We start from the raw sequence: 23,567 nt of genomic DNA, 5'->3' as shown, positions 1-23,567 counted from the left end.
TCCATTTTCTACCCTCACCACTTCTCATACCCATCCTCATACGTCAGATATACCTGACCTGTTGACCAGAACACCTGGTGAATGAGTGTCTGGTCCCCAGTGAAGAAGGGAGCACTGATGTTTAGCAGTTCAGAGATTCCCTGGTACTCCAGGAGGACAAAGTCATACCCTGTGACTGAACTACTGACAGTCATCATCTATCAACACCATTTGTACAAACTGGCATTAAAAAAAATGCAGCTTAAGTAAGTGCTTAATAAATACAAAAATAGATGCAATCAAGATTTAAATGCTATGGTTTCTTTTTCTCTGAATATATAAACATGACTTTTTTACCATTTCCATTAATAGTTAAGGCTATAAGGTTCTGAAGTCAGAACATTTTATTGCTGAACTCAGCTAAATTACTGTGATACTGCAATAAGATTTATCCTGCATTTAGAAACAAATATTGCATTAATAATTATTAAAAAAGCAGAGAAGGAAAAGGTCAGAGGTACCCATAAGCTACAGCAACAACCCATGAGGCTGTATCAAATTACAGCGAAAACAAAGTTCCCTACCAGATCAGGGTTTAAATCAGTTTATCCACTGTGCATGGTAATAATCAGTGGTTTCTTTTTAACAACGTGTCTCATTTATCATCATTGTGGTTTTTGCAGTCATACACAGCTCTTGATGGTGTTCATCTAATAAACCTCCAGGAAAGAGTAGGAGGTTTTGGTTTATTTGGCTTTTTCTGGATTGGCTTCTCCCTCCCATACTCTTCAGCAACATGCATTGAATTCAGGTCAATCAACAGATAAAGTTGGCTGAGAGACAAAATTATCCTTTATTTTGCATCTGTAAGATACAGAGAGCAAACACAGGTTTTGTACCACAGGTACTACAGAACCTACACTAATAATGATCTGCTGGTGCAACAAAATTCTCTTTACTTGGGGAAAAGAAGCTGCTTCAGCTGTGAAGAAATACAGCAATGTGGCATTTTCACACTTCTGTCAAAGCTCTGTCTCAAAGGATTAAATCAGCTCAAACTTCTTCTGAGCCTAGTTAGAGGGGTTAAATACGATAGAGGCTTCAAGCTATTTTCTTTTAAACTGAATAACTCACTTGTTCATATATCCCCAGTTTTGTAAACTTGATGACATTTAAGGGGCACAGGAGTAAGAAAAAACAGCAGAAGCATTATGTGCTTTTTTGATTGAAAGACCTCTATTAACCACACTGTAAAACTGAAGAGTCCAGACACTGTTTGTTAAGCAAGATGGAAGACTAAAATAATGTAGACAGCAAATGGTAGCAGTGCACATGTACATACTGCATAAATATTAAATATCCATGTTCTAACAAGACAGCTATAAGTAGACCCTGCAAAGAAAAAAAGAAAAAGGAACAACCATCTGCTTTAGAATTTCATTGGGAGAAGGTTGTGACTATAAAAAAAAAGAAATTAAAACAAGAACACGTTACTAAGGCAAGATCTGCTCCAGGCTGTTCCTCCCCAGTGTCAGCCCCCTTTGAGAGAGGCTCACATCTCTATGGTTATGCAAACATTCCAAGATATTACATTTTTTTGTCTCTCCAAACAGGGATCTTTGATCACCAAAACCACCCCGTGTGGCTAATGTATAGTCATTAAAAATGTGTGCTACTCTCAAAACAATTTTAATAACCAGTGCATTAAATCTATTTATGGGTTATTGATATAAAGAAACCATATCTGGACCAGAAGGCTCTTTCAGCTCCCAATAACCTGCTGCTGAGAGTGATGCCAGGAAGCAGCACTCTATGCTTCTGCTGCTCTCACACTGCATATCCACGAGTGCCCCTGCTGGATCCAGGGTACCAGAGCTTTCTAACTGTTTAAAGAGTACAGTTCACCTTAAATGGAAAATTACAGGGGCTTCAGAAGATTTTTCCCAAAGCCAAGAATCCTAGGTGTGTCTCAGCCTATCCATACACAAATTCTGCCGTAACACTGTCCCATCCTGAAACAGAATAATTTCTGTTCTGATGGCAACTTTCAAACAACTACCAGGCCCACAATTTATTTCATTAAATTATAAACTGAATGTAGCTCTTCTTGATTTATACATTTTGTTTAGGGATAGCAATCATATAGCCAGGAAGTGGAACAGCTTATTTAAACATTCATTAAGTACTGCATAACCTGACCTAATTGGACCTGCAATGGGCCGGAGAGACACCCAGAAACAACTTCCAGTCTCAAGCACCTGTGACTCCACCATCCAACAGCACAGGTTATCTTGATAAACATACTGTGAGTCCTGGGGGTTTTTTAAATGAAAAGGGATGTCAAGAATGTAATATAACACTGGATTGACAAGTACCCATTACAAAGGTTCAAAGTAACAATATTTTGGTGTGTTTTTTTCAGCAGCACGCTTCCAAGTTACAGTATTGAAATATATTCAATCCAACTTTTTTGTTTCCCGAAAACATAGGGAACAATAAAGCAATAGGGTTAATGAAAGGTTACCAAATTCATTAGAAGTTTGGACAACATAAAAATCTATGGCATTCTGAAATTATTTAGGTACCTAAAGAACACTGTATAGCAGACTGAAATTTAGAATTTTTCCTCAAGGGAATATTAACTTAATTAGATTAGTCCATTCTGACTAATTGTGACTATTTTTTATGAGTACAAAACAGTGTCAGAAAGAAAACCAAGAACCACCATTCCTTAATTATCTATTGAAACAATGTCAATGACTTCCTTCAAAATACACAATTCTAGTGCTAACCATTTAAAAGCAATGAAGCACATCTTAGAGTGACTCTCATCCCAGGGTCCTATGAATAATGTGGGGTTTTAAATAGCACAAATATTCAAGTCACAAGTTGTAAATACTCAGGGGTTTCCATGAAGTTTGAGGATGGACTGGATTTACCAATCATATCATTTAAAAGCAGAAGTACAGTGATTGAATATTAAACGAGGCAAGGGGTTCCTTCTTCTTCACGGATCACAGTTGGGAGGTAGTTTTTAAATTTCCAGAATTTGCAGAATTTAAAAGGGATATTTGGATGAATTAAGAGCTAAAGGCAGTCCCAGGCTAAAGAGCAGTTAAAGGCTTTTGCAATGGGTGAGGAGGGAGCTCTTCCTCAGTGGCCACCTCGTGTTCCTCCCCTCTCCTTCCCAACCTCCACAGCACACAATGGTTTTGGCTGACACATACAGACCCCTGAAAATCTCTCCTTTGGAACCTCCATCCCAGTGAAGAGCAAGAGGTTTTACAAAGCACAAAGCAAGATCAACTCTCCAAAACAGGGCACTAGAAAACACATCCTAAAGCAAAAGGAGAAAGCAAGCTGGAGAAGCACAGTGCTGGAAGAACAATCCTTTCAGAGGAGGAGGCTGGAGAGATGTAAATAACCTGCACACCTGAGAGATGCCCGAATTTCACTGGGATAAATAACCAAACCAGCTTAACACACCCAGCACAAGCTGCTCCCAGAGAATTCCAAAAGCCTTATTTAGGTTTCACTGCATTCAACAAGTGAGACCACTTGAGTCTACTTAGCAAAGCCCTCGCAGAGCTTTACATTTGTTTAGCTAAAAACGGAGGAGGTTTACATTAAACAAACGCAGTACACAAATGAGACCTCGAGACAGGGTAATAGGAACTGCCACGGTAAATGATCCAAAACCCAAAGATGTCCAACCAAATGGCATCAAGTGCTTCAGAAAGTCACAGGGAATTAATTATAATGGAGTAACTTGCTCATGAGGCATTTTCTTCCAACCCCCCGATTTTCTGACACATCCAGATTTACAGCATTAGTAATTTTTTCATGTATTCAACTTAAGGCAATAGCCTCAGAAAGCACATATTTAATTATTTCTATGAAATTCAGTAAAAGCTTTTTTTCATGACAGGATTTATTTATTATGACTTCCAAAAAATCTATCCTCTCCCCCAGATGCTACAAACTCAGATTTTATTTTTGGTTTAACACGTCTGGCAAGTTAAAAAACCAAAGTTATGCATTTTGTCTCTTTACTATTCATTTTGCTTCTCCTTCCTTTTATACACTTAATATCTTCTCAATATAAAAACAATTTCTCTCACATCACAAATGCAGAAAGTTTACCCCATGCTGTTTTCTACATTAACAGAGGCAAAGACAGGAAGAGGTGTTAGCTACTTGTAGGTCAGATTTTAAAATTATAACCAGAAAAACAAGCATTTTGTTGTTTCATACTCAGAACAAAGAAAAACTGGTTCTCATCTTTGACTCTTTCAGCATTTAGTATTAGATTTATTTTTCTGATTGTTTAAGTGAATATAATACCAACATTTACATACAAAACCTCATTACAGAGGATGAGATGACACACAAGACAAACATACTGTGGTTTTGAGTTCTGAAGAATAAAAAAACTCTAGTTGTTATATTTTGGCAATATTAGCCTGTATTCATCTGTGCTTGAGAATCACTCAAGATTTGCTGAATTTAAAGAAGTGTAACAAAATATGCAAAAAATCCCTCATTAAGAATTCATAATAAATTTTTAACTTTTTTTGGCTTTTATATTTTAGTACATATTTCCACAGCAAAAAAAGGGTCATTAGTAACACTCTGTTTACAATTGTCAGTCCATTACAAATCATTCTACTTCTAATTTGGGCTAAATGTGATATTCTCCCTGATATACAATACTCTAATTTTCTGCTTTCACATGATAAACTTATCCTAAAGATTTAAAATCCATTTATTATTTGATGTTCAAACAAAATAAATGGACAATAGAACTCCAAATGCTTTCTACAATGGAGAGAAGGTTTTTTTTTTTAAAAGAAAGGAAACAAAACCCAAAACTGAACAAATATTATCCAGAAAGAGGAAAACCAAATAACTAAATTATAAAGGAAAGCATTAGTGAGACAAAGCATCCATGAAAGGACTGAAAAAGCAAAAGTGAATTTCAAATTGCTTCTGAACCATGAATCCAAGTGACAAAGGAACATTTTCACATGCAACAGTAAAGCAAAACAGGAGAAGTGCAAAGATTTATTAGTTCCTTTTGAGCACAGAAGTATTTCTTAAAATGAAACTAACTCACAGGGCTCTGCTGTATGCATATATTCCAGTAATAATAGTAAATGCTTTGAAATAATGCTTTACTAATAACTTTCTTTTTTGCAAATACTGATTTGGGAATAATTTTCATCAGAACTGGTAATAATGGGTACTGGCAGGTGCAGACACATCAAAACAATTGCTCTGACCCTTATACTGTGATTTTGGGAAACTGGATAAAAAGCAAGACCATGCACAGACTTCTCTCACAATCAGTTTACAACAATAAAAACGTAGAAAATTCCAGAATAAACAACAGAAGTTTTAGTAACTGGTACTGACAAAATCATCCTGTAAGTATTAGACAAATCCTGCAGTCAATGTGGATTAATACAACCAAGGTTTACTGAAACCAGCTCTATTAATTACCACCATTTCTTTCTGTCCCAAGACATCCAGACTGGACCCTGAGATTCCCAAGCAGAGGAATGTGGCTTCTGAACAGCTTTATGCAACTACCAAACCTCACCTGTTACAAGCAAGTCCGAGATGTGTATTCTAAACAAGAAATTCCATGAAACCTTCTGCAGACATACCAATCACTTTAGCCACAAAGAGACTTTTTACAAACAAGGTTACCTTACTACACACACAGCTACTTTGAAACCATTACTTTCAGAGGTTACAAAAATTGACTGCTATGTGTTTAAGTAATGAAAAATATTATTCCATTTAGGTTTTTTAATTAATTCAGTAATACTTAAATAACAAAATTACTCATTGTGCTTCAGTAGTAAGAGAAGCAATCTCTACCTGTGTTATTTTTGGCAGGCTTTTCAAGGCAAAGGAATGAGTCAGCTTTTTCCTGTAGTTTATGTTATACATGCTGGCATCTCCCCAGCTTTGCAAGTCTCAAAAAGTATTTCCAAGTGCTAGACGTGAAGTTACACCCACAAAGTTTATACAGAATGACAACATTTGTCCCCATCGTGGTTAAAATTTAACCAAAAACCGTAATTGAACTACAATGAAATGTCTTCTATGCATTCTGCTTTATTTCAGCTTGCTTTCTTTACAACAAATCTACTTCATGAAAAGCTGCAAAACAATAGAATTGCTAATAAAGCAAAAAATTAACATTTCATCAAAAAATGCCACATGAATACATTCATACAGATGATTCACTTCATCAACAAGAGAGCATGCGTTGAAATTACAATTAGCACTCTAGATGTGGTTTCCCATTTCTCCCTACATCTTTGGTGGCTTCAGCAAAATTTTTCCTGTCACTCCTACAGCATGCCTAAATGCACTAGGAAGCCTTTCAACAGTTAGATATACTTCTAAAATTCTGAGGAAAAAAAAACCACTACATTTTGCAGAGTTCCTTAATTCTATGTTGCCACTGCCTAATTCCCCAAACAAAGTGCAATGGAAATAAAATATTCATAACTGAACGTGTTTTCCTGGCACAGTGAAAGTAAAGAACACGTACAGATTTCTAAGAAGCTTAAGGATCAGCACGTACCTGAGCTGACTCTAGTTCAGCAGGAATAAAGGAAAACAATCTACTCTCAACAACTCTCAAAACTCATTCACATAGAAAGGGCAAGTAGCCCATGAGGTGTCTCAGTTTTGACATGCATACAAGTACCTTGGTCTTAGTCATTAATGCCACAACTTTGATATTAATGCTGCTTCACCTTCTATATGAAAGGAATGCTTATGCTTAATTCCAAAACATATCTTATTACTCCTTAAAACATTCATAGATAGAAAGCTGGAGAGTCAGAAAAATCAAAGGCTATGCCTTGATATGAATACTAGAAAATGTTCTGAACACCCATATTTTTACCCCTCTCCTAGTTATTGTATGTAAATTTGAAAGGCAACACTAAAATGCAAAGTTTAGGGATAAGCTACCTCATGACAATATATTTTTTTGTTCAGTCTTATTAAAAAAAAAAAAAAAAAAGGGGTTTTTTAGTCATTCATTGCAACTTAATAGGTCTTAGAAAGTACTGCCAGGGAAGAAATTTCAGGACACAAGAACTCGGGACACAAAAAGTCATAGAAGCACTGCCAAAAGCCTAAGGCCCCTTCACTGAAAAGCCATAATAACATGAAATACCAACAGTGTTCCAATGACCCCAGCTGTAGTCAGCCAACTGCCTAATCACTAATCCATAATCAAAAAAATAGCTATGCAAGATTTAGCTTAAAAGTTTGGAAAACAGAAAATCCCAATATGTGCAAGTTGTCTCAGCATTTCTCCAACAGCCTGTGCTGTATTTCTGGGGGGGCAGCAACCCAGGACAGGCTAAGGAGAGTTTATTGAAATAAAACTAGAAACTCTTCAGATATTTAACAGTATTGTAAGTAAACCCATTTTTGTAAGTAAAATCCATATTGTAAGTAAATCCACTCTGCTTTAAAACTCTGATGGCTCTTGATGGCTCCTAGATTTTGTGGTAAAATTTTTCACAAGTAACATTCACTTCCAAAAAGCACTGGCACAGATGCTGTTCTTAAATAATTTACTTAGTTTTTCTCCTACTCACACAGTCCCAACTTGACTCAATGACAGACTAAACACTTATCAAACACATGTCTATAAGATGTGTACAATTTTTTGTTCAACTAAATAGGTCACAGTCACAGGGTAATAAACTACAGATACCTCAGACCAGCCAATTCACTATTAGTATATTCTAGAAATTTGTTCTGAAATGTGAATGTCTCAGGACAAATGAATGCTAAGCAATCTTCACAGAAACTACCAATACAGAGGTAGCACCTCTAAAAAAAGTATTTGTAAAAACTATGGTAGGTGGGCGATGCATCCAAAGAGCTCCAGCAGTACTGTGGGGAAGGACTGGGATCTCAGGTGCTGCTTTTTGTTTATTCTCAGAACACAAAATTCTCTGTTAAAAAAAAGAGTCTTTCACCATGAACAGAAATCTAAATATATTAGCCCCATTGCTTGTTTGATCACTATACAGGAAAAACTTGAGGTTATTTCTTAAGTAACTAAAATGACTTAAGTAACTAAAAACCTAAATTATTTAAGTAACTAAATTCCATCTGTTATTTGAAAAGGAGAGACAGAATTTACATTTCAATTTACAATATTGCCAGCAAAGCTTTATCTAAAAATCTCCTCCATTTTCTTTCTGGTCAGAAAGAGAACTAAAATTTCATATACTTCCTCACAGCAACAAAATACAGCCATAAAACACATAATCACAACCCCTTTGTTACCATCACATGAATAAAGCAGGTTTTTGGGGGTTGTTTTGTTTTTTAAATGAATGAATGTGCATACAGCTATGTGGAAAGCCATACCACAATTACAACTGCCTACAGACCTACACATTTCATATAATCTTCCATGAAAAAAATACATTTAAAGGAAATGTGTTTTACCAAAGATTAAGGCATTTGAAAGAAAGCAAAAACAATTAATTTAATACTGTTTTTAAGAATCAACAAGTCTTCTGTGCTACCACCCAGCTGTATAAAACACACAGTATGCATCTGAGCTTACTCAAAGATACACAAAGGTCACTTTGAAAGCTGCAAAACGCTGGAAATACGGAGAATGAGAAATACAACAATTTTTGCAAGCAGGGATCCCTAATTTAACAGAAAATACATTAAAGACTTCCAAAGGGGATTTCTATAGTCCTTTGTAAAAGACAAGTTCACATACAATTGTGTCCTACTAGGAGAGATTAATGCTGCAGTTGAACACACAAAAAACCCTGCAACTCCTGAATTTCCTGGAGAACAGGCACCATGCCCATGGGATGCCTGCACCAGTGGGATGCCCATCCACCAACACTCCTTGGGATTATCTAACCCAGGGCTTCCTTCTTCCTTCCCTCTGCTGGCAGCAGGGTTGTGAATGCTGGACAGGCTCCTCACTGCAGTAACAGTGAGAATAAACCTGCTGAGCTGCCAAGAACATGTTCCACAGGACACCCAGACCCACAAGAGAACACCTGTCTAAAATAAAACTTTAAATGCTCCTTTAAAAAAAAAAAAAAAATATATATATATATATACACAAACCTGTGCTTCCAGTAGGCAGATGTGACTGTTCATCTGACCTCAGGGAGAATGGTATTAACACACAGGCAAGCCCGTGTTCCCAACAGTGAAAATCCCTCAGATCTAGTCCTAATGAGAGGAATATACCCTGAACTTCTCCCTGGTCCCACAGAGAGTGCTGTCAAATCTGTGGCATATTCAGTATGCAATTCTAAAGTAAAGAAAACAGCAGGTCAGCAACACAAAATCAAAGGGCCAGTGTGATGAACACCATCACCATAAAGTGCAGTCCTGGTTCCCAGCCCCTGAAACACAGCCCTGCAATGCACAGCAAAGCTGCTGAACACAGGACATAAACATACACTGAACACTGCCCAACATTTAAGGAAAAGAAAGGGCTGTGTGCCAAACTCAAATTAATCACCTAGTTTCTGGAGGCAGACTAATTCAAATCAATCAAAATAACACACAGAGAGGGACCACATCACAACTGTAGCAGGGCAAACCAGAGAGACAAAGACAATCTAAGTGCATCAGTTTTCCCAGCTCCTACTGATATTTGCTACATGTTATAATAAAAGGATTGTTACTGGTTAGAGCACTGGAAGATACAAATAACAGATTGCTGATAACTGTCAAGAACATATCTTTTGCCATTCCCACCTAAATGGGCACCTCGAAGAGAAATAAAAAATTGCCAAGTCCTACCTGATTTTTCTCAGTTCAATTCTTTTGTCTGTTCAGTTACTTTTTTCCAAAAGACATAACACAGATGTAAATACACATATACAAAATTGGTACTTAGAGTAAAATAAAAACAACCTGTCTGACAAATATTATTTTCCAAGAAGTTTACAAGCAAGATGCAAAAAACCTCCATCTATCTAAGTTATCCATTTAAAATTAAAAGTTCTAGTTAAGAGTTGAAGCTTCATAAAAACAGATGTTCAAAATATACAGTTTCTCCTTCCAAGATAGAGAATCACCTCTTGTCAGGTGATTCTTAGAACCTGAGTATGACAGGAACTGCAAGTCATCCCATCTCCAGGTGCACTAAACTGCTGGTTTTACTGAAGGTATACTGTGCTTTGATCCTCTACCAGAATATAGAATAATCAAGCCAAGTACAGCAGGAAGGCACAAAGGTAATTTTGAAAATAAAAAACGGGAGGGGGTTATATACATACAATAATTATACATATATTTACAAGTAAACTGAATATTGGAAAATAAATTGTCCTCTCCCCCCACTATTTTGATGAAATTTATTTTTTTCTTAAAGCAATACGAAAAGTACCTACATTACAATGCCTCTTGGAAAAGACATGAAATAAAAACAATTTTAAACCAGGGAACAGGAATAAAAACAGAAATGGCCATCCTGGAAAAAGTAGAATATTAAGTGTGGTGAATTCTGTTCTTCATTCAAAAATCCTGTTCTGATTACCAATACAGAATATAAAGTCATGCTGCATATGAAGGACTTGAATTTTTCATTAAATCTGTGAAAGGCAGAGCAGACCACTTCACTTACTTTCATGCACAGATTCAAGCACGGGATCTCAAGAGAGCAAAGAGCTCTCACCTGTGTAATAATCTCACATATGTAAAGGTCCACAGAGCATAAGGCCAAGTCACTAATGGGTGATTTTCCTTTAAATATGTACCATCATCAGAAACATTTCAACACACACAGAGTTGGAATTTTTCACACCTTTATTTTATTGTTTATACACAAAGTTTAAGATGTATTTATTTCACATGCCAAAAGAGAAGTTCAGAGTCTAAATGGGCAAGCTATGAAATCACCAGGCTTTACAACGGACAGAAATTCCTAACTTCTGCTTCCTCAGATGGTAAAAATTACTGTAAATTAACAGAGCTAAAATAAATGACACTCAGGAAATAACATACCAGCAACCCTGGGAGGCTTAAGAGAGCTGCATCCATTTATAGCAGAATGCCTGAAGAGATCATTATATTATCTATGTTGATCTTCTGTATCTCACAGAACATCTGAAACATTTCGTCGCCCAGCCTATAATAAGCCCTGTAATTAGGCTACAGTGTTCTAACACAGAAAAACCCTAAGCTGCTCTATATGCAGCAGACCACCACAAAGGCCGAGTCATATGCACCAGAGAGGAACTAATTATTGGCAAAATGAGGCTTCATGATCCCACCAAGCAGTTTTTACACTGTTGCTGCATATGAATTCCTCTACAGCACTCTTGTGATCAATTTTATTTTGAGCGCTTGAACAAAGCCAAGCAACCAAACATTTATGAAAGCCAGTTTCCCATACTGCTTCAAGCAGCTACTGCAAAACATATACAACTGCTTTGAACACTATCATATACAGCTCTGAGACATTTAAATCCAGTTTATTTAGTACCCAACTCAAGATAAATTAGAGGCAGTCTATACTGTCTTAGAGTACCCCATACAGAGGATTAGAGATGAAGACTTTTAAAGGGGGGTAAGTAATGCTTTAGAGTTCAAAAATAGGAAGTTGACGTTTCAGTTCTAAACTGAAAAGAAAAAGGAATTCTGTTTAATTCTTAACAAAAAACAGAAGTGACTATTAGAAAAACTAAATCCAGAAAGGAGAGCCTTACACTTAACCCAGGTTTAGCTTTGTCTAATGGTAAAACCAAATGTCCAAAAGATACAGAACATAGTAACAAGAAAGACACTGCTGACATTTTAACCCTTAATACTAAATTCTATCAAGACCAGGGGGGAAAAATGCAGTGACAAAGTAAGCAGCAGGAATATTTCTTCAGTGTAAACAAAGTAATCCTCAGAAAAGCTTACACAAACACACAGTACTTGTAGCACAATGTAAGAAACTTGTTCTGTGAACTTAATAACCTCTGCTGCCTCTGTGCATTCTGATGTACTTTTCTGTCAGCCCATGTCAGTACCTACTTCTCTGTTTCTGCTTGGGATCCTTCTGCTTTGCAGCTCACCAGGGCTCCTTCTTTTGGTTGTTTTGGCTGAAGTCCCAGAGAAATAACAACGCCCTTGAGCTGAGAATCAGAGAGTTCAAGAAGCAACAGGTGCCCAAGGGAATCTTCAACCTGGGTCTTTAGCACAGCCTCTGATAATGCACAACTTTTTTTCCCAAACAGGAACATGGAATTGAGATACAGACAGGCTTAGTGAAAAGCAAGAGTAAACAATCTCTTTGAGACAAGAACTTCCTTATGTTTTTGGTTTTTCCCCCTTTTGCTGCAGGAGTGCCCCTGAACTTTGGTTGATGACATCTGAATGGGATTTGCTTAGCTTTCTACTTAGTGGCCTGGGTGCCTCACAGAAGATTTCCTCATCAAATACTGACTTCTGATTTTACTTCCAACATCATAGAAGTAAAGCCTCAGAATCAGATGCAGAAAATGAAATTAAATTAGAGAAAACAGAAATTGTATTCTTCCCATTTACCAAACACTGGGAGCCAAAGGATGGCAGAGGAGCCCTTACCAAAATCATCATTACTTCACTAGTGTCTTCATGAACTGCGAACCAAGTTCTTCAAGTTTGGTTTTCCTTAGAAATCAAAAAAAGTTTTGCTCTGAGTTGAACAACATATTTAGTGCCAAACTAAAGGATTTCTTTACTTTTTCATCTCAGCGAATAAAACCCCAAGACCTTTTGGTTGAATTAAAACAAACCCTACTCAATTTCTAGGCACTGAATCTTTACTTGACTACTGAATCTAGAGTATAAAAAATGCAACAAAAACAAACAAACAAACAAACAAAATCACCACACATGGATCATGCACTTTTAATTCCAAAATAAAAAATACTACATTTCTCGTAAGTCATGAGCCTTTCCTCAAGTTCTTCTGAAATGCTCAAAACCCTTGCCTAACAGATATTTGATTCTCTCACACCCCAGGAACTCCTTTTCTTCACTGTTCCTTCATTCTTTTGTTTCTACCTCCTTGTTAGATTAGCAGGATTTGGCTTTCACTCCCACTCCCTTTTTTACAAGGCTACTTTGAATAAAAGTGAGCCAGTGTCCTGTTAATGACAGACCCTTAGGGCATGTCCTTCACTTACAGTCTCCTCAATATTATTTTTTTCTTCTACAACTTACCATTTCCTTTTCATAGATATTCTTCTCATTCATCTTCTGCCTAGTTTCAAAAACTATGTACCTTCCTCAAGTACCTCTTGCATTCCTAATTTTCTACCCTTTCTTACTTTCCCTATGCCTTTTTTAAGCTTGCACATTTGGGTCATTACTTCTTTCCTCTCCACATTCTACTTCTAGATCATCTAGTAATCATTAATAAAATTAAATATTTAAAGGTTTTCTCATAGCTTTAGAAATTTCACTCTGCTTTCTGCTCATGCTGGAGTCTCAGAAGTGACTTATTCTGACCATTTTTTATGGCAGCTCTCTCATTCAACCCAACCTGTTGGCCATTTATTGTAATGCACACAATTTACAAATCCCCCAAAACCATATCCAACTGATTGAATGGATTGTATTGGGAATTTCACAACCTGAACAGAATGCACAAGGCTACTCCTTGCCTTCCAGTAAACACTTGAATTTTTAAAAGAGCTCATGCCATGTCAGTACAAACTACTATGACAAAAGATGTTTTAACTCCATCACTCTACACACATCTGGGGTTTTCTGTCTGAAGCACTGATGACAGACACTCCCTTCTGTTCACTGGTGTCTCATACCTTGACATGTTGCAAAATAATGACTGTGTTCATTTTAACACATAGTTTCAAGTGTTGGGAGGTTGTACTGGTTTTTTACAATAGGTTACTGTTGAAACTATATCCATAGCCAAGTTTGGAAATCTAATTTTTTTCATAATAGCTTTCTGATATTTTGGACTGGTCCAAAGGTCACTCATTTAGAAAAGAGAAAAAAAAAGAGGAAATCAAAAGTTTTACAGTTTAAAGGAAGACTACTCACTTTTTAATTTAGTTTGCTGTAGTTTACACTTCTAAACCTTAAGAAATTGGATTAATAGTTTCTTTATTTACTAATCCTATGAAGAGTCTTAAAACATCTAAGACGACTTTGCTTGGTTTTATTGGTTTCCTCCTATTTGTCTGCACATTGAACCTTGTGGCAAAATAGATGAGAGTTTTTCCAGGATAAGTATTTGCTGGGCTTTTTGTTTGTACTTAATGGTGTCTGGATAGCACCAAATCTAAAAGTTATGGCTTTAATCATCTGACTCAATTCTGCACAACCACCAACAAAAGAGCAACAATCCTAATTTTAAATTAAAACCACATGAAAATTTGAAAAAGTTGTTTCATCTTCCATTTCTTCCACAGGAACCTAAATCCTCAAAACCCATGTGTGTACACACAGGTCTCCTTCTAAAAACGCTGCCCTTCATAACACTTCTTACAAAATGAAGACAAGAGGAAACTAAAGACAATATGAAACATGGCTTCAGAGGACAAGAAAGAAATTAAGAAAGCCTGAAGATAATCACAGCAGAGCAGGGTTTAACTCAGGATCACATTTACTTGGAGATGAGGCTTTAACAGACCAGAAGCAGTCTGCACATAACAGCCTGTTTGTCCCAGCCACGAGACACCCCCAAATTTGAAATAAAGCTACCAGCTGTCTTAGCAAGATGCCATGTCACTGTTACATGGGGTTGATCTGTGAAGTCATTTTCTTAGAATACTTACCACTAAATCCCAGTTATTTTGTTCAAGCAACGTTATAGCTTCATCAATATTTTCAATACCAGTACATGCCTAAAAATAAAAAGAAGCAGTAAACAGAATTAAAAGCATTGATCAAAATCAGGGCAGTAATACTTATAATTCAATTCATTTCAGTAGGATGACAGGAAAGGTATAGGTTTTCACTCTGTTATGAAAGGGCAATCCAGAAATCAGACTTCAAGATTTAAACATCAAACATTTAGATATAATTCCCTGTTCCACCAGAGGACTCTTGTGCAACCTTGAGCAAGCCACCTAGGGAAGCAAGACCAAGTAGTTATCTGTGAAATGAGGACAATAGTGCTGTCCCATAAAGGTGTTTTGAGAATTCTATGAATTCAAATCTATGAAGCACTCATACTACCTAAAGGGGAGCACAAAAAACCTTCAAGTTCTAGCCCTGTACTCTGGTTTTACCTAGTTCAAGAAATCTAACACAATGGCATTTTTAAAGTTAACCCTCATAAAACCATATTTTGAACCGAGCTTACTTCCAAACACACGAGCACATCTACTCAGCAAAAACTGAGATGCAGCAACCTGCTGCCTTTTTTTTATATCCAGACCTTTTCAACTATTCAACTTCAGCAGGCAAAGCATTGCTATTCATTCTGCCACATATTTGCTACCATTCACATTGAAGCATATCAGATCTATTTTACCAAAAGAGAAAAAAGGAAACAGCTGAGTTTCTTTCTGGAATTTATCTTTCATCCTAACCATCCTAACTGTATTCAAACACACAAGAGGAGTTTGGACTTCCACAAGATCTGAAACATGATTGTGTTCCTTCTGCTCTACCACACAGTTATATAAAACTGTGGTATATAAAACTGCATCCAAAAAAATAAAAAAAAAACCAAACCTTTTAACAGTAATAATACAGAGCTAGATAGCAGCAACAAACAGATCAGTTTTCCTGATTCTCTCTATGCTGTAAAAGAAGAAGGAGGCTAAGCAGACATTTTTTACCTTCCAAGACATAAAGAGCCATCAGGTCATATATTTCCCATGTTCTTTTTTCCCAATTTACAACCATGAAAACATAAAAAGAAGAAACCATGAAAAAATTCAAGGTCAATTCTCTCTTCCTAAATTCAACCCTAAAAAATTCCACGCTTACAAAACACTACATGCAGTATGTCAATACAAAATGGACCAGCCTGAAGGACCACAAAGTGAAATTATGGAGAATTTTGCCTGCAGAGGGGAGGCAGCAGTTTCTACTGCTACACAGTGCTCTCATGACCACATCGATCCTCTCTGCAACAAGACCAAACTTCTTCCACTTCAGAGCATGCTGTGTTAATGCTGAATTTCACCTAGTTCACATTGCGAGTGCTAAAAAAATACCACTTTGCTCCTCAGAAGCATCATTTTGCCTTCTTTTCCATTATTTCTTGCAGTTATTTCTGAAGTTAAAAATGGAACAAAACTTCAACACAATCCCCAGCAAATGCTTATACATTTATGCCAGGTAGGTTTGAGGAGTACAGGGCTTGAGCTTGTCATTTCTGAAATCACAGGATGGTTCATACTACCATCAACCTGCCACTGGAACTGATGCCAACAGATCTGCTGCAAAAAATCCTGCTTTGAGAAAAAGCTCTGCAGAAATCTGAGATTCTGTTTACATTTGAGTGAAATACACTTAATCTGGTCATTACAGAAATAGTTACTATTTCTCATTTGTCAGCCTGCAAAATCTCCATGACCTTTTTAAGAACTACCTCGTGGTTCCAACCTACAATAAGAACTTGACCAACAATGTGGTGTTTTCACCCCTGGGCTGTGCAGATGAACCTGAGGAGATGGTACCTACAATACAGGATTTAACACTGGTTGTAGTTGTCCCCTCCTTTTATCATTCCTGCAGCTCTGCTGACTTGCCACTGTTTTCTCTTACTCCATACTAATTGCAAATCAATTCAGCTCACTTCAGCATGCTCTCATTTTGAGATAAACTAAACAAAATTAGCTTATCCTTCTGCCAGAGCACACAGTGAAAGGAGTTAACTCATCACAGTGAGGGCAGAGTAATTAAACAGCTAATTCACCTGTCTGTATGCATCCTTCCTGAATCATCTTTCTGGTGATTTACAATGTAAAACAGAAGCCTGCTCTTGGTCACTTAGCAATGCAGAGTCACTGGGTAACAAGAACAGACAGGTGTAAACACCAGCTGAAAACAAAAATCAGAATTCTTAATAGCAAAGACAAGCAGTTTTGGTTAAAAATCTTTGCACCATTTTTACAGTCCTTTTTCATATTTGATTTTGAAGAGTTCTTAAACGAAGATTTCACTTTCCAGACAGACCATTTTTGCTAGTTGTCAACAAAACAGAAAACAAACATTTCAGAATTGCATGAGGAAAGAATGAGTGCTACTTATCAATGTAACCATAAACCAGACATTCCCAGATCTTCAACACACTGTTAATGTCAGAGTTGCAGCAAATTAAGGTTATTTAGAATCTCATTATATTGCATTTCAACATTCAAACACTACATACTATGACATACAAATCCTTGTATCAAGTCAGAAGCCATCAGTGACACCAAAAACTCCCAGCAACCAAAAATTAAAGCTGCTTCCTTGTACCTGCATCATGACATGCAAGCTTATCTAAAGAAAACCATCTGCTCTGCATGTCTTTGATTTTCCCTAAGAAATTAAGCACACAAGACAGGCAGTCCCTCAATGGCAAGCGTGACATGACGTCAAAGGCTCTGTGGTGACAGATCAGTCCCAGAACAACCTGGCCTGCTCCTGCCTTTGCTTTGTTTAGGGAAACACACACAGGAAACCAGCAGGTTCTGTGAGCAACAGAATTAACAAAGTCTGGTTCCTCATGGGTTTGCCTCTCATCCCTAATTGCAAGGGCTGATTTCAGCTTTTCCTATGGCTGGAATAGTTATAAGAGCTTCTTTGAATGGACTGCTTCCCATATTACCTGGCTGTATTTTCATTATATTTGGAATAGTTTCATTAGTACAAGTACAAGGGACACCTGGCACCTTAGGGATCTGTGCCTCACTTCTCTAGAAAAGCACACAGAATTCAAAGGGTTTAATTATTTACAATACATAAAGATTTTTTCTTCATGTTTATTCCTTTTATCCTACCCAAGCAAGAAACAAACAAATAAAAATTTAATAGGAAAAACAAAGTTAAATTCGTTCAGATACAGAAGTGAAAAAACCCTTAAAAATACAGCACAGCAGATGAGCCCTAAAGATGCAAAAAATGCATCTTTGAGCAAGTAAAGAGAGGGGCTGAGGAAACTTTTTTATTATTCACAGATTTTTATTCAGCTTTACTTTCATGAGAGATCTGCTTAACAGAAGGCATTAAATATTTTAAAAGAAAATTCCTACCTGAATACTACTAAATCTTGTTTCAGTGAACAACCAGCACATCCTCTAAGTCATCAAAAGAGGAAAGAAACAAACCACCACAGAAAAGGTAAAAACTTGAAGGCTCACTGATTTGTAAACCTTTACACATCAGAAAGAAACCAAAGAATTTTTTTGGAGGACAAAGGATAAGAAAAGGTAGAACAAGTTCCTCCTCCTCCTTGCATTTCCTGTAAATCCAGGATATCATTTTCAGCCTTCACAGCAGCTCCAGAGACTCTGCAATCACTTCTGTGCTTTTCCAGACCACACAAGAGGAAAATGAATGTGAAGATGAGAAAACTACTGTTGTGTGCTGAATACATAATCAGATTCTGAAGATAAAGTTACTGAATGTGAAAACAACTTTCTTAGCATCCAGCTTTTCCAGGGCAGGTAAGTGTTTCCATCAGGCAAATTGTCACATAATAAAATTTCAGAGTGTTCTTCTCCATTTTTTTTTTCCAGGTAGCTTCATATCCCCACAGCGATGGAGACCTTACCCTTGGAATGTTTCACAGGTAACCATTCGGGTGCTACCCTTGCACAGTAACATTAACCTTAATAAAAGAAGCAAAGTAGTTCCTGAGGAAACAGTTCAATAGGAAAGAAGTTGTGAGGGCAGACTCCAAGGCATTTGAGACAAACCTAGGAGCTGCTTCCAGAAAGCTGTAATGCAGGATGACAGACTGGCTCTTCTAAATCCCTTGCAGGGTGGTCTGACCCCAGCAGCTGTAACAGCTGGATGTGGGTTTTGAGACCCTCTGTGACAGCCCACCCCAACAGCCCAGGCTCCAGCCCACCTCAGCTGCCTTCCCCATCTGGCAGCAGCTGCTCCCCAGCACCTGCTGCAGGGATGCAGGCAGTTGTTCCATGGCAGAGCTGGAAGTTGTTCCATGGCAGAGCCAACTGCTGCTGCCAGCACAGAGCCAGGCTGTTCCTGCAGGGCTGCTCCTGCAGCAGGGCTGGGAGAGCGGCAGCAGCTGCTGAGACTCACAGCCAGGCAGCCGCTGCTGCCCCGAGAGGCAGCGCCTGCAGCTGCTGCACACGAGCTGGCAGCACATGGCATTTGGCAGCAAGGCAGGATGGTTCTCACCTGTGGCACCGTCCCTCTCCTGGCCGAGGCAAAATGCTGCAGGCAAAGTATCCAAAAGGCCACTTTTGGCCTAACAGCAGTAGCTGGATATGGAGGACTAAGTCTCAACATGCCTTTTGAACAATTCCATACTTCCCTTGGATACTAACAGTAGCTGTGTTTTCTCCAAAAAGGGACCATCTCTCAGCTAACCCAAACTAGGTCGAGAACATTTTGTACAACAGGTTCAGGCCCACTAAAACCAGGCAGACAGACAGCTGTGAATTACACTGGGTACCACTCCCTCCTCTAACAGATGAAAAATAATCTGTAGCTCAGTCCGTCATTTCAATGTTTAGCCAATGCTACAATGCCCAAAGAAACAACTGCATGAAGGCACCAAAAGATTCAACAGGATTGCCTAGGAAGAAAAGCTTTCACCCTCTGGGATCTCCTACAAAAGTTCAGGAAGTCAGCATTAACACACATGCAAGTGCACAGAAAACACCCTAGGAAGTGCTTACTTTTGAAAGCACCAAATAAATTGTTATCACTAGATAGAGCATGGCAACTAGAGTTAACTCTATTCCATAAAGATATGTGAGGTTTTCAAGAGACATAAGAAATGCTGGCAAAGAACATATATTGTCAAAAATCAATTCACTGGGGTAACTTACTCTTCAAATTTGGAGAGACTAAGAGCATGAAAAACCCCTTGAGTCCAGGCCACAAACCTGCTCAGAAGGACAGCTGAATTACCCAGATCAGCAGCTTAAAAACAACAAACCATTCAGAGCTGCTCTGAGTAGCATTTGAGATACAGCAAATGACATTACCCATCTCCTTGCATATTTCCTGTAAAAGAACCAAGATTTACCTTACTGCTTTATTCACCTCTTCAATTACAACCAGACAGTTCACAGACACACTTTACTCCCTGCCAGGTTTTGCATATCTCCAAAGACAGGGAGTCTATAGCCTCTCTGGGCAGTTTGTTCCAGTGCTTTACCACCGTCACCGAGAATTGGCTTTCCTTATATTTAATTATAATTTCCCAAGCTGTAACCTATATCCACTGCCTCTCACCCTCAGACTCCAACTCCAAGAGAAATTTGATTCTGTATTGTCTGTTATCACCCACTGTACAACTGAGACAGCAACTAGATCCTCCTGTAGCCTCCTCTCCCAGGCTACACAAAGCCAGCTCCCTTAACATCACCTTTCACACAAAAATGCTCCAGTCTCCTCCCTTCCTAGGTAACCCTTCCCTGGACTTGCTCTGCTTTGTCAATAGAGTGACTGATAGTGAACCCAGTACTCCTGGCAGAAGTGGTGTCACCTATAAAATGAGAAAGAATGGCCTCCCCCAGGCTCCTGGAACACTGGTGCAGCCCACTAAGTGGCTACTATTACTTCTAGAAAAATCCTTAAGTTCCCTTTTCAAGCATTCCTAACAAAAATCAGGTTTCTGGATGCAAGATTTTTAAACAATCCAATCCTGAGTTTCCTCTTTCTAGAGTCAAACATAGTACATCACTTCTTTTTCCCATCCATTGTGAGGAGAATGGCTCAATAATCAAGGATAATTATCAATTCTATAAAGAACCAAGGCTAGCTCCAGTTTGTATCAGCTAGAAATCCACTCAAACCCAGAAAGATTTAGGATACTAATTCACCCATAACATATTAATAAGTCAGAAAATTTTCTTTGAATTCACACATACACTGTTGCAATGGTGATTACTTCAAAGCTACTGAAACGAAGTGTAACACTTCTTCCCCCAAAAGAGGTAAAGTTAAGCCAATATGCCCAGCCAAGCAAGTAAAGGCTTTAGTAGCATAATATCAAATTTAAGATGCCTGTGTAACTCCCGTCTGGGCTATCAAGAAATGCAGCACACTCAGACACTCACAACTGGGATTTTTTGGTACCTCAGTTCTTCTCATCCCAGAGTCCCACCAGTATCAGGATCACCTCCACAGACTTCATCAGCTCCACCCCTCTGTGGCATCCCTGTTCGTTCTAACCTTGCAACAACCCTACCAGTGTATCAAGACTGTTCTTAATATGAGTCATCCCTGGTTATTAAATTAACTTTTACTTCTGTTTCAGACAAACACTTAAAAAACAACATCCAGGCATATCGACCAAGACACAGACCGAAAGGTCACCTACTGCAAGCATCTAACTGAAGAGATAAGAATGCTTCTCTGTTTTTTTTCATAACTCAGAAGACCATCTGGTAAAAATTAAGCAGATTCACCAGCCGTTCATTTAGCAAAAACAAGCTAATTTACTCACCAGCATCAGAAATCAAGAAAGGGTTTTAGGCAAATATGCCAGAATTAAGTTTGCCCAACGCATTTCAACTCCCACACCCAACTATTTACAAGTTTCATCATTCTACTATTTGAGCATCCCCTCAAGCAAAGCGAGGTGGGGAGGGGGGAGAAGAAAAAATAATATTTATGAAGGTCACAGAAGACATTTCAACCTGTAGCTACCTAGCAGACAGGAGTGAACTTTGCCCATGCTCTGAGATGACTGCAAGCCTTCCAAACAAAGCAAGCTGGGGACAAAGTCTAAACTTGGTAGCATGAAGCTCTAACCACTTCTCAGCAGAACTAACTAACTCAGCACCACACTAACCACTTTCAAATGGATTCCAGCAGACTGTGAACTCTCTCAAGACTCTGGAGCAAATTCTGATTCCAGAATACCACGAAGGCAGATCCCTAGGAAGCCCATGAGCTGAGCCAAGACATGAACTCAAGCCTCCCAAGCCCCATGCTAACACTCCAGTGTTTAAGCCACACACGTTACATACAAAGAGCAGTGGTCAAACTGAATTAAAAAACAAACCAAAAGTCAGTACCCATTAATTAGTACCCTACGCTACCAAACCCATTTGTCTTTCCTGAAGACTGAAGACAGCCTTTACCCAACAACTACAAACATGTTTTAGTTAGGATTATCCCAGAGTTTCTGTGTTTGTTTAATACTTTTATTAAGTATGTCAGTGAGGGCAAAACCCCAAGGTTTCCTGAATCATTTTGCCCTTAGAGTATGGCATAAGAAAAATTGATGGGAAAAAGAAAATAATTGTATGGGTCAAACAAACGCTTGCTGCATATTTGCACTCATCTCCTTTCTCCTCATTGTCTCAAAAGCAGCAGAACTTTAAAAACAACTCAATAATAAATAAAAGCCACTTTCTAGATAAGCACACAAAGGAAGAATACTGATCCATACAAAAGAATATTTTAGTCAGCATTCCACAAACACTCCTTTTAATTTTTTGTGAAGAACGGGACAGCAAGGAACAGACATTTTCTTCAAAATCTGGAAAAGGCACTGGCATGGTTTAACTCCAACCAGCAACCAAGCCCCATGGAACTGCTCACTGACTGCCCCAGCAGTGGGACCAGGTAGAGAATCAGAAGGGTAAAAGCTGGAAAACTCACAGTTTGAGATAAAGACAGTTCAACAGGGAAAGCAAAAGCCACCCATACAAGCAAAGCAACACAAGGAAATAATTCCCTGCTTCCCATGGGCAGGCAGGTGTTCAGCCACCTCCAGGACAATGGGGCCCCACCACATGTAGTGGTTACTTGGGAAGACCAACACCATCACTCTGAAGATCCTCTTCCTCTTTCTTCCCCCCACTTCATACACCAAGCATGATGTCATATGGTCTGGAAAATCCCTTTGCTCAGTTTGGATCCCCTGTCCCAGCTGTGTCCCCTCCCAACTTCCTGTGCACCCCCAGCCCCCTTCCCAGTGTAGCAGCACAAGAAGCAGAAAAGGCCTTGGCTCTGGGCAAATTCTGCTCAGCAATAACAAAAACATCTCCTTATTATCAACTCAGTGTTCAGCACAAATCCAAAGCAGAGCCCATAACAGCCACTGGGGAAGAAAATTAACTCTACCCCAGCCAAAACCAACAGGCATCCAGAGCAGGGAAACAGAAGCACATTCAAACTCCAAGCACAGGTCATACCAATAGCACAGGCCAACAAGGGCTGAAAAGAGAAAAAAAAAAAAAAAAAAAAACCAACCAGTTTTCTAAAGACATTAATATTATATAAGCTTTTAAAAGCATCAGGACAAGAAAGCCTGACAGTAAGTCAGTGGGACCAAAGGAAGAAAATAGTAGAGAGGTATTCAAAGAAGGCAAGGGCATATCAGAAAAGCTACACGAATTCTGTGCACTGATACCCACTACCAAGGAACTTTGGGACCATCCTGTAACACAGCTAAAATGTAC

At 38.4% G+C, this 23,567-nt stretch overlaps 1 protein-coding gene across 1 annotated transcript in view; it reads right to left on the bottom strand.

Annotated features, from left to right (window-relative positions):
• Positions 1–23,567, bottom strand: part of FAF1 (Fas associated factor 1) — a 152,648-nt gene that overhangs the window by 121,092 nt on the left and 7,989 nt on the right. Inside the window, exon 2 of the mRNA XM_053950465.1 lies at positions 14,790–14,858. Coding sequence (XP_053806440.1) covers positions 14,790–14,858 — 69 coding nt within the window. The remainder of the gene's footprint in view (positions 1–14,789; positions 14,859–23,567) is intronic.

The sequence above is a fragment of the Vidua chalybeata genome, chromosome 9 (genome assembly GCF_026979565.1).
Source record: "Vidua chalybeata isolate OUT-0048 chromosome 9, bVidCha1 merged haplotype, whole genome shotgun sequence".
In the NCBI taxonomy this organism is placed as follows: Eukaryota; Metazoa; Chordata; class Aves; order Passeriformes; family Viduidae; genus Vidua; species Vidua chalybeata.
The sequence above is the reverse complement of the archived record's forward strand: the minus strand, read 5'-3'. Positions and strand labels throughout refer to the sequence as shown.